Genomic DNA, 12,414 nt, shown 5'->3' with positions numbered 1-12,414 from the left:
AGACATGGACTGCTCAAGCATAGGGCCAAGAATTTGGTGCTCCATCCCTGCTTGAAGTTGTTTGAAAAATATCAATCTTTTCATGCAAGCATTCAAAGCATTCACAACAAGCTCAGCCATTTGTTTTATCTGTTTGGGTTGCATTTTCATACTGCTCTGAGGATAGTGCAGATAATACCACAGGCTAAGACCTTCCAGTTAACAGATGTATTATTGAGAATATAATATAAATATCTACCAAAGAACCTACTCCACTAAGTCATTGATAAGTTGGTTGTACTTCTCTTATCAGAACCACAACACCCAAGTATAATAAAGTGGGCTTCATGTTTAACAATGCTTGTTTACAGCAGTAGTTCAAAGGTACTCCGATTTTATTCTACTTTGAAGATACCATTGTAGAAATGTGGGACAGCAGTGGTCAAACCTTGCCTTTGTAGAAGGAGACAGATCCAGCTTCTTTGACTATTTAAAAGTCAAGGCAGTAATTACAATGTATACTGGGGGGAGACACACTTCACCCAATATTCAAATATGTTTAAAATACCCTCCCCAATATATTGATAAAAAACATTTGCTAAGCTTTGACAGTATTACACAGTGCTATCCAAAGTAATCACTAGCAAATCTTACTATATAATGATGAAAACTCTGTCTGTGGGTGTATGGGTGTGTCTGTTCCACGTTTTTCTCCTCACTGACTTGGTCAATCCATGTGAAATTTGGCACAGTGGTAGAGGGTCATGGGAGGATGTGAATGAAGCAATATTACATCAATTGGCCAAAGGGGGGTGCTATAGCAACCGATTAAAATTGCAAACTTTGAATGGGCATATCTCATGCCCCGTATGTCGTAGAGACATGAAACTTTGCACAGAGATGCCTCTCCTCATGAGGAACAAATCTGCTTCAAGAACCCATAACTTCTGGTCATATAGATTTTCCGCCATTTCGAATTTTTTGAAAAACACTTAAAATCGATCTCTTCCTAGGAAGTTTGACCGATCTGCATGAAACTCTGTGGACATAATCTAGGGACCAATATATAAAGTTCCCTCTTGGCAAAAGTTGGAAAACTTACTAAAACTAAGCTTCTATAAGGCAATGAATATTGCGGAGGGCGTGGCTCATCACATAAAGGTGTATAACATCTCAAGGGTTTCACCAGTCACCACGCAACTTTGTAGGCATATGACCACACATAATCTGAGGGGACCCCTCCATTATTGACCCAATCAAACAAAATGGGGGCGCTAGAGAGCTAATTTCTTATCTAGGCCTAACCGCCATATCAATTTTTACTAAATTTGGTAGATATGTAGAACAGGACGCCTCAAGGTGACTGGAGAAATTTAACTCTAATTGGCAACTGGGTGGCGCTATAACAACAGAAAAATGCTTAAAAATGGCTAAAATGCAACCGATCGCTGTGGCTCCCCCTGTGGCCGAATGTTGTTGGGGTTTTTTTCTAATTTTTGGTATGACTAAGTCATGGTATGGTATGCTGTACATAATCACGGAAACTGTCAGTGTGTCATTCTGTCAGTCAGTCATTCTGTCTGTCCCACGTTTTTCTACTCACTGACATGGTCAACCTATGTGAAACTGCACATAGGCACTGAGGATTGGCATAGGTAGAAGGTGACAAAGCTACCAATGGGTATGATCTAGTCATAAATAATTAACAAGTTGTCATTATTACTACTGGTTTTAGTATTGCATGTTGGTGTATTGCAGCTCTGCATGTTCATTTATTGCATATTCATATAGTATACTGTATGGCTGTATTTGCTTATGATAATAAATATAATAAAATAGGGATTAGTTTTAAAATTATAATTTTTTTTCTGAGCCCCAGACTCTGCAGCATATTTGGTCTCCCCAGTGTTGACTCCATGGCTACGGCCTTCTTATATGTGCTCTTGATTTTTAAAATGTAATTTCATATCTACAAAATGCAATAACTGAATTTGAAATTCTAATGAGAGTTGAATTAATCAAAGAAAAAATCTATTTGACCTCAGTACACAGTATGTAAATGTAGATGGGTGTCAGTGCAAAAAGAGGTTGTAAGGCCTTATGAAAGGTACATCCTTTGTACATTATAATAATCTTCTACGATTTATAAGCAGGACCTGGTTCATCAACAAATGTGTTAAAAATACAGTGTAACATATAGTAGCTAATTGGATAAGGTATGCATAAAAGTGTTCTTGACATTGAGAGAAATCAGCCCAGACTGAGCAGATTTTTTTGTTCAAAGGAATACACCTTCGTGGATGTTTTACATAATCAAGTGCATTTGAACACACCCTAAAGCACAGGGACATTTGCAATGTTGTGCGTGCAACTACTCTTTAGTCACTATAGGTTTCCCCATTAATCTGTAAATTTTAGAGTCACAGAAGAACCGCAGTGTTTAAACAGACTCAGCAAGGCTTCTACTTTTATGTTGAGTTACTTGAACTCTGCAGGATGGCTCTTTCCTTCAGAGTTTTTCCTAATGAGACCAATATGTTAATGTGTGTTGTCTTAGAACAATGATCAGACAGACAGACAGGTAGTCAGATTTATTGTAAGTGAACTGCAATGACATTTAAACTTAGATTCTTCAAACATATCTGAATGCACTTTATATTCTGTCATTAAAGTAAAAGAATTTCAGCACCACAGACATTCCCCAGCTGCTCTCCTTGTGTTGCTCTGAAATGTCACTGACACTTAGACATCTTAAGCCTTGGATTACTGAACTCATTATCCAGTATTATAGATGAGCATTAATACCCCACAACAATGTCCATCAGAGGGCACCTATTAAAATGGCTCACACAAATTGCACTTCCAATGGGAATTGCTGTTTCCAGTTCTGATCACTTACAATAAATTGCCCACAGATTGAGGGTTGGGTAAACAGGCTCATAGCAAGTGAATCTTATTTTGAACAACTGTAACTGATCTAAAAACACATTTTAAGATCAGTTTGCTTGAACAATTTTTGCATTTATTCTTAAAATACCGGTAATGCAAACAAACATTCTGGATTCATAAAAAAATCAAGTATTTAAATCACATAATTATTATGCAGCATATGTGCAGACATAAAGACAAAGCAACAAATCTGAATGAAGCATGTGATCAAATGAAACCAGTGCATTGTGTCTTAAGTCTGTCAAGTCTTCTTCAGCCATCTTTCCAACATTACAGTGACAGCACAAACTTCCTGCAGAGGAGACATGATGAGATAAACATGATGTAGCAATAAAACAGATACATATTTGCTGAGTCAGAATATGATCAGTGTTCCAAGTGATCTCACTATCTCACTTTATGATATCAGGCAGACGGGGGTCTCTGTATAAGCCATTGTGCAGATACCCGAGAGAACCTTCAAATGACACCAGCCTGACTCGTTCTGCATTCTGGGCACTCGCTGCTACCTGGTGCATCTGGGAGAGAGAAGGAAAGAGTATTCTGTCAATGCTATCTCATAGAAAACACCTAATCGGTTACAGTTATAGGAAAAATACAACCTCAGTTTATATTGTATCAGATGGAAAAGTGCTTTCTGTGCCAGTAATACCTGCTGAACATCATGAATGGGAGCCAGGTGATCATCCTCTGAATGAAGAAAAAGGATTGGGCTTCTCATTTTCTTCAAACTGCAGAATAACAAACACACATATTAAAGGGAAAATCGGGTGTTTTTCAACCCGGCCCCAACTGTCATATGTTTTTGGGTCCAAGTGACAAATGGGTACAGCAATTTTTTAAACTGGCCCGGTGTTGAGAAAGAGAGCGCTGTAGCTGGCAGCCGCAAAACAGTAAAGTCCTGTGGCTGCGGGGCAATAGCACACCGTCAGCGTAAGTCTACTGAAAGGGTTTGTTTTTGCCACTGACAGGCTCAGACTGGTCTATACTGTGAGTGTCTGACAACATTTTGGAAAGGATCCCTACAGAGAAATAAAACATTTTTCTTTACATTTCACAAACAGAGTGAATCAAAGATAGGTAAAGAAAAAAGTTTTATTTCTCTGCAGGGTCCTTTCAATAATGCTGCCAGACACTTAAAATACCAATCAGAGCCTGTCAGTGGCAAAAACAAGCACTTTTAGTGGACGTACATTGACAGTGCGCTACTGCCCCGAATGGATTACACTGCAGCCTGTATTGCAGCTGCTGGCTGCAGCCCTCTCGCTCAGTATTGAATCAATTAAAAAAAAAATTGTTCCCATTGGTCACTTAGACGCAAAAACTTAGAGTCCCGGGAGAAAAATTCCAAAGTTTCCCTATAGATCATTGCATTTTATTGGTTATAACAATCTCAATAGCTGATCAATGTTGGATATAATGCATCATTATTGCATGTTAGTATTTCATGAAAACTTACTTTTCCACAGTAGGAAAGACAAGCTTGTTTTCTGCCCATGGCTCCGGGAACAAGTATCCACAGCCCGGAAACTTCCAGTAATACTTTAAACAGTGAGCAAAATAAAACATTGAGAGGCTGTGCGGACTGTGTGGCAGCTTAATTAAATTTGACAAACCCAATATGAAAAGCAATATGTTAAATGAGCTTACCCAGCTAAAAGCATGAATTAGCATTTCATGTTGAGTAGTATCAAATGCACCCTCCAGCATCACACCATCAAAAACCTCACCTGAAAACAACAGGAAATGATCACTGAATTGAGATGTTCAAATTATTTCCTCTTATTCCTATTTGCCAAATCTCACTGGAAGCAAAACCTACCTTTCTCAATCAGTTTTGCTGCAGCGTTAGTGGCCACTCTGCAAAGGAGAGCCACATCTTCATTGTTTATATAGTTTCAACTAACAGTTTCCCCTTCAGCTATTCCTGAGGATAAATGTAGCTGTGGGCTAATTTCAATCATTTCTGCCATGTATGAACCATGTCAATTAAATCATTTACTACGCAAGCAGAAAAATTAAAGGTAGCTAATTACAGCTAGCTGATTCATGCGGGTGGTTTAATTTTCTTTTTACAGTTTCTACAATTTCTCGGAGTAGCATTTTCTAAAAATTGTTTTCCTACTTTGTATGAATTTATATCTTACTGCTAGACATGATCATATCAAATATGATGAGATATGTCTGCAGTTTATATCAAGATCCTGCTGTAACACACTGTATTTTTGAGTTTCTGTGAATATCTGCTACCGACATCTTTCCAGACTGGATGTGACTTGCCTCAGTTTAACACTAAGAAACCTTTTCTTAAAGGAAAACTTCATCCATAAAATGATCATTTCTTTACCACTTATTCACCCCATGTTACCCTGAGTTCATGACGATAGCTGTGCTTCTCTAGCACGCCTGCCCGGTGAACGAAGAATCCAAAAACAGAGAAAATTCCTGATGAATTGGAGTTAAGGGGGCCATGTTTAACATCAGCAAAACTATATCAAAACATCCTTTTACAAACTCACACTCCTCATAAACAGTGCATAGATGAGTACCGTGCCTGTGCTGTTTAAGCAGAAGTGTTTTCAATAGTAACATTTTAGCAAAAATGCACATGCTTGGGATGTACTGAGCATATGACTAGATAAATGAGACTTGGATTACAAGTTGTGTGATAGTTTTGTTTTGTATTGCTTTGATATAGTTGAGCTGTCATTAAATGCAGCCCCCTGTGATTTTCAATCTTCATGAATTTTCTCCTTTTTTGGCTTCTTCACTCACTGTGGAAGCATGCAAGAAAAACAAAGTTTTTTTCATCAATTCAACTCATCATAGGGTGAGTAATTGATGGACAAATGATCATTTGGTAAAGTACTACTTTAACAAGCTTCAATCACAAACCACGACAGTGACAGTATATATCAAACCAAACTGTGTAGCTAATTACTATTATTAGAGAACTTTTTTGGCTCTTAACAGTTTTTTTGTTGTCATTCTCTGCTGAATGCAAAGTGTTTTGCATTGCACTGATTTCCTGTTGATATATTTTGTGTTTCTGTGTGGAGCTCTTATGACGATCACTGCTCATGCTAACTGCTATAGGTTGCTGCTGTATTGTATCACCATCACCTATCAAGGAGTAAATGTTGCAGGCTGTCATGTAAAATTTTAATATTTCAAAAAAGAAGAGCATTCAATGCATATCCAAAACAGTGACCTGAATAGTTTTTACTTGTTTTACTCAAGTAGAGAAACTCTTTCTCTACTTGAGTAAAATGCTGTGGATTGGAAGTCTTTCATTACTGACCCAGTGCCAAGAGAGTGTCCCCAGATGACAACCAGGCTGTCTCCACTCCGTGCTTTGACCCAGTTATACAAGTAGAGGGCATCAGTGGTCAGACCGGCTTCAGTCGGCTCCCCGGTGGAATCTCCAAACCCTGCCAGAGTTTCTCACATCAACTATTGCCCACTGACAGATCTCAGAGGTGTTCTTGACGGCCACCAGGTGGCAGCCACTCAGAGGAAAACCAGCACTAGACACTGACCTTAAATTGAACTGTTCTTCTGACTGCCTTAGAACAAACAACTCATCAAGCAGAAGAGCATTACTCTACATGTAATCGTATGCCTGCACATTATATTAAATCAATGTGAGAAGGTTGTGTGTTACAAATCAATAAGAAGGCAAAGAAGCGCAGAGACGGAAAATATGTTTAGACAAAGAGTCATAAATCTTCATTTTCACCAACCTCTGTAGTCAGGCACCAGCACGTGGTAACCAAGTGTGCTCAATATCTGTTGACACATAATGCTTATTTGTCATCAAAATGACTATTAAGGCTTTTATATCTTTATCAGAGATTCAGAAGATGAATACGTTCGTGTTGGTGATCACTCACTTTTGACACTCCCACCCGATGAGGAGCCGCCCTGTTGGAATGATTCACAGACAACACAAGTGCCAATAAGTTGGTGTTTTGGGAAAAAAAAAACATTTAATAATTTGTCTAGCTGTTTTGAACTTTTACTCTCTGCTTCTTCAGGGAGCCAGCTATAATACAAAATGCATTATTTATCATACCTTGTGCCTGTGTTCCCATGAAGATATATGAAAACCGGATTTCCATTGCTTAAAGTGTTCTGGTACCATGCCAAGTCCTTCCCCTGTGCCTCTTTCCACTGACTTTCAGGGACAGTGTGCCTTGAACAGTTCAGAACAATACACCCGCTTAGAGACATGACCGATAACTGGATCATTAAAAAAAGGTTCTTAGCCTCTATATATCTGTGCTGGAAAAAAAAAAGTTGAACTTGGCTTATACTCACCATACGCCAAGGGAGATTCCTTCCTCTGATGTTAAGTACATGTTGATGGTGTGATTAAGGGAGAGATCAGCAGGTTGGCTGAGGTCAACAAAGAACGGTAACCTGACTACAAACAGGAAAAGAAAAGAGGTGGGCCCTTTTTAGTGAGCAACTTGAAGATTTACAGTACTTCCCAAAGGCAGAGAGGGAATTCGCTTACTTCTGTGAGTGTAAACAAGGTGCTGGATTAATTCTGGGAGTATTTTCTGCAAGACAGGCACCAAAATAAAGATAAGAGAGAGGGGCAATAAGCCTCTTTTCAGCCACCATCGGGACCTGAGAACAGAGAGAAATAAAATCAATGTGACTACTGACATCTGACCATTATCTTACATAACTTGTGTCAGTAAAGGCAGAGACCCTCTAGGGGCCTTTGGGGTCTCCAGATCCTCTACAAGTGAACTCAAAACAATATTGAAATTTCTCTAACTAAGCCAAGTAAGAACAAACTACAACTGATGGGGACTAAGATCACTATGCATCACCATCTGTTAATTGAAAAGTAGTTATAACTGATGACTTTAAAGGAGCAGTGTGTAGGATTTAGTGGCATCTATCAGTGAGGACTGCAGATTGCAACCAGCTGAAACTTCTGCCACGTGCCCAAAAACAAACAGACCTGGTGATAAAAACTGATAAAAATGCTGAACTTAGGTGCACATTAGCTCAGTGGGCAGTGCAAGCTTCCCATATACAAGGGTTATGTCCTTGCAGCAGCAGCTGCGGGCTCAGTCCCAGCCTGTGGCCCTGTGCCGCATGTCATCCCCGCTCTCTTTCCCCCATTCACACACGGCAAAAGGCAAAAGTCAAAAAATAACCTTTAAAAAATGCTGAATTAAGCAGTTTCACATTACAAATCAGTGTTTCTCCAGTGCCATTAGGCTCGTCGCCGGTGGGCCACTAGCCCAGCACCTGCTAATGTGTGCTAACCTTTCATCTTTGATAACTTAAGATCCAGATGTTCAGAAGGTCTTTACCTTAAGCCAAATTATCTGCAGAGGTCTCCTCCTCTCTAAAACAAATCAACTCTGATAAAAACTGGTAAAAATGCTGCTAACAATTGTGGCTGGTGCATGAAAACATGAATGGCCCGATCTAGAGCCAGTGTTTGTTTTGTTTGTTTGTTTGTTTGTTTGTTTGTTGTGGGCTATTGTAGAGACATAATGTACCTATGTAGATATAAACAGCTCATTCTAAGGTAACAAAAACATGACTGTTCTCATTTTCAGGTCATTATAAACGAAAGAAAACATACTTATTATATTATATTATATTCAATTTCTGCCAGTATATACCCCTAAATCCTACACACTGGACATTTAAATCCCCTCTTTTGAACCAGATCAGCTCACACATAAAACATGTCCAGTATGAACAAGTGTCACAACACCATATCAATACTACTTCAACAACGTTTCACCACTGCCTCTCTTCTTCATCCACTTTAAATCTGACTTCAGTTGCAACTCTGCTTTATTTCAACTGCAGAAGTTTTTGGATGACTCAGCAATCATGAGGGTGCTGGAGGTGAAATTTACGAATCACTTTGCTGAACTGAATCATAATTCAGTTCAGAGTCATTGTCAGTGACTGACTAACTATACTTTGTTCACTGTTCTATTGTTCAGATTTGAACAGATGTACATGGGAATGTGCACTCAAGTCCATTGGCATGTACCGAGCTGCTCCGCACATGTCCTACCAGTCTGTGGTTGCAGCACTGACATGGAAACATTAATATGGGAGAGAAGGACTGAATAATCTATCTAATCAAGAAGGCAGGCTGTCATTGGACTCAGTCTTGACTCCCCAGAGGCTACAGCAGAAAAGAGGATGCTATTCAGACTATTGCCAATTAATGGACAATACATCCCACCCGTCCATTAACACTCTAATCAGCCAGAAGAGTCCTTTTAGTCCAAGACGGATTTCTCCACACTGCTCGAGGGAAACATATAGGAGGTCATTTATTTCAACAGCCATCAAACTGCTGCATCATCTGTCCAGAGTTAACACTTTTACTTTACTATTCACTTCTAACTCTTTCCTAGATGATGACCAAAAGCTCACACCAGATTTTTAATGAATGCACAACTGCAGTGCAATGTAATGTTAAGCTTTAATTTTATAGGACAACCATTTTTCTATTCATTTATGTGGTATTTTACAAAATAAATCATGCACTGTTGTCTTTTAAGTTTCTCCAACAGTTGTGAATATATGAACCTTATTATTTGTGACTTATACTCACATTTAGAGATACTGGTCTTTACAGATTTTCAGAACACTTCCAGTCCTTGACTGTCCTTCACTTCCTTGTGTTGCAGTGGGAACTTATCTATCTTTAAAAGGGTCCTTTCCCAAGGTGTCTACAGGTATCAGGCACTTACATTTAAAGCTATGAAACCTTTCTTAAGATAAATTGTATCCAAATTTAGGACCAATTTTTGGACAAATCTTTATTCAGGCATTGCAGGTAAATAAAGTTAAGTACGTGGTCTTGTGCAGAGCTAGGTTTTAAGTAGGAATATGTTTTTTAGAGTGAGTTAGGTCAACCTACATTTTGCCCACAGGGAAGTGCAAGTATAAAGTAAAAAGACAGTGTTAGGTTCAGAGGTGAGCTTAAAAATATGTTACATCAAAAACTTGACTTTCACACAGAAGAGTTTGACTAATTTTAACAAAAAGAAATTAAAAGATGAAATAAACTAAATTTGATAAAATGTCTGTGGTGAATAAAACCTTATCAATCCAATTATTTGACTATCAACTTTTAAGGCCTAATATCAACATTGAAATTAAGACATTTTAAGACCATTTAAGGACCTACATATACCCTGCTTTCCACTTTTGTTCATCTGTTTAAGACATACTAGGCTTCGGCAGTATCACATTTTTTACACCTTCATTCCTTCCTGACTTTTTCCCGGGGTATACGGTATATGATGGTTTTTGCGTTAAAAAAAAAAACGAACATTAAAGCTGAGCTACTGGTGATAAAGTCACTGACAGACATGCAAATGTATGTCATTGTCTAGCTTATAATGCTGTGTTTCTAATATGTAATTTGCCTACTTGTCAAGTCTTCCTGGGCTTAAATACTTATACCCTAAAGAATAACAAACAGATAGGAAATAAACGCCCCCATGACACTCGTTGCCATGGTGCATGCCGACACATGCATATGCTGAATGGCGAGGATGTGTTGAGTAAAATTATGTGACCAATAAACTGCTTTTGTAGAAATCATCTTGAGATAAAGTTATATCAGGTAAATACTCCCAAACAGGAGCTTTTCATAACTTCTCTAACGTTATCACAACCAATTGCAGTTGCTGTCTTTCTCAGCTCAGCTGCCTGTTCCACCAGTAAAGACTGGCCTCTGGCAGTGCATGCTGTGCATTACATCAGCTAAAAACAGCATCTCTGTATCAGTTTAACTAAAAGGGGAGTATCTTAATTTTTTGACAGTATTCAAAATCATATCTACAGGAACCCTTAATACCCCAGTGTATTGTAATATGTTGACACTACTTTAATCTATTACATACGCATTTCCTACATATCTAAAATATGTATTAATAAGTATTTGACACCTTTGCCCCACTGAATTTTAGATGTTTAACAGTCCTGGAGATGCTATTCTAGGATTTAGGTTGCACATTATGTTCTATCACTTTCTTTTTTTTCTTGCTATTGCTACATGGTTCAAACTTAAGTTCAGGGCTGTATTTTGACCTCCTACATCAGAATAAAAAAATCTAATCTTGCAGAAATGCAATCATAAATCTCTTTAAAATCCAACTTAGTTGATCAGAAAGTTATTGTTACTGGCCAAACCAGACGCACAGACGGACTTCCTTCACATGACAACCTGACAGCAACACTTAACTGCAAATTAGTAACAGCAGAAAACAAGCATTTGCAAAAATATGCTACTAAAACTCTAACCTAAGTGGAGTATGTTATTGAACTCGCTAACTCACGGTGTCCCCTTCTTCTGGACTCTTTCAGACTTCTGAGCTTTGCTGGCTGCGGAGGACGAACCATCCTGTTTGACGACCCTCTTCCTGGTCATGTTGGCGTCAGTATTGGGCAAATAAATGGAGATAAATATATATTCAGCCTCTGTCCAAGTTGCTATGTTTTTCTGTCACATGATTATCGGCCAATATTTGGTTTGAGCAAAGTACACTTTAATCGTGCTGGTTTAAGGTGGCACTGCTTTATATACTGTTCAGCTTATTACAAAGCACAATACATGCAACACGTGACGCCACCTTAAACACAGCACACATACAGTAAAGTTTGTACTGTTACTTCTGGTCATTATTCTTAAAGACGCTGGAATGCAACCTGTTTTACTACACTAATTAGAGTATAAAATTACGTTTGACAGTACATGTCTCAGTTGACAGACTTTTAAGACTGCTGGGAGTGAAATGTGTTTTTATTTAATTAAAAGAATATACATTTTGCTAGGTTCATGCAAAAGCCCAAATGAAAAAAGTAAATAAATAAAACATACATGCATATATGGGGCATTCTACCGAATGTGTGCAAAGTTAGGCTGGAAATATTTTGAAATTTTGTATGTTTTATTTCCAAAACTTTGTCCCTATATATACTGTACCATATGTAAAGGTCATATATCTAGTAAAATGACTGTAAATTTTTATATTGTATTTTCAGACTGTTTTGGAATGTTTTTCCTCTCCCAAAATTTGTCACTACCGAAACATATAGTATTATATTACACAAAAAAATATATATCAATCTGTTATGCTTGTTCCTTCCCTTGTTTAAAGATTTAAATTTTTACAAATTTTGACTGGAGGTTTTCACAATTAAATTTATAAAAAATAATATTTTAACAAATTTTGAAGTTCAAATTATAGAATTCTTCAAAATCTAAATGCAATCTTTCTTTGTAAAATGCATAACGCTGATCAGATTGATTTCAGAGTTAATAATTGATGAAACAGAACATAAATGTATCCGATTAGCATCATAATACTTTAGCTGATAACTCAGTATACTTTATTTTTTACAAAACACCCAGTGTTTCGGTAGTGACTGCACTGTTTCAGTAGTGACTGTCCTGTTTCGGTAGTGACCATTATACTG

At 37.9% G+C, this 12,414-nt stretch overlaps 1 protein-coding gene across 2 annotated transcripts; it reads right to left on the bottom strand.

The window, feature by feature from the left end:
- Nucleotides 1–2,555: 2,555 nt before the first annotated feature.
- LOC117248049 (lysophosphatidylserine lipase ABHD12) lies at nucleotides 2,556–11,473 on the bottom strand. Of its 2 annotated transcripts, none has more exons than XM_033612771.2 (13): nucleotides 11,274–11,473; nucleotides 7,448–7,563; nucleotides 7,249–7,354; nucleotides 7,004–7,123; nucleotides 6,822–6,852; nucleotides 6,672–6,717; nucleotides 6,230–6,359; nucleotides 4,751–4,788; nucleotides 4,579–4,658; nucleotides 4,388–4,470; nucleotides 3,581–3,659; nucleotides 3,325–3,446; nucleotides 2,556–3,220 (listed from the first exon to the last, which is right to left on the bottom strand). In XM_033612771.2, the coding sequence occupies exons 1-13, from the start codon at nucleotides 11,363–11,365 to the stop codon at nucleotides 3,199–3,201; spliced, it is 1,065 nt and encodes a 354-aa protein (XP_033468662.2). In that variant the 5' UTR covers nucleotides 11,366–11,473; the 3' UTR covers nucleotides 2,556–3,198. The 2 variants fall into 2 exon arrangements, with proteins under 2 accessions (XP_033468662.2, XP_078016787.1); XM_078160661.1 differs by lacking the exon at nucleotides 11,274–11,473 and adding an exon at nucleotides 9,539–9,675.
- Between the last annotated feature and the right edge of the window lie 941 nt (nucleotides 11,474–12,414).

This window comes from Epinephelus lanceolatus, chromosome 17, assembly GCF_041903045.1.
Source record: "Epinephelus lanceolatus isolate andai-2023 chromosome 17, ASM4190304v1, whole genome shotgun sequence".
NCBI lineage: Eukaryota > Metazoa > Chordata > Actinopteri > Perciformes > Serranidae > Epinephelus > Epinephelus lanceolatus.
The sequence above is the reverse complement of the archived record's forward strand: the minus strand, read 5'-3'. Positions and strand labels throughout refer to the sequence as shown.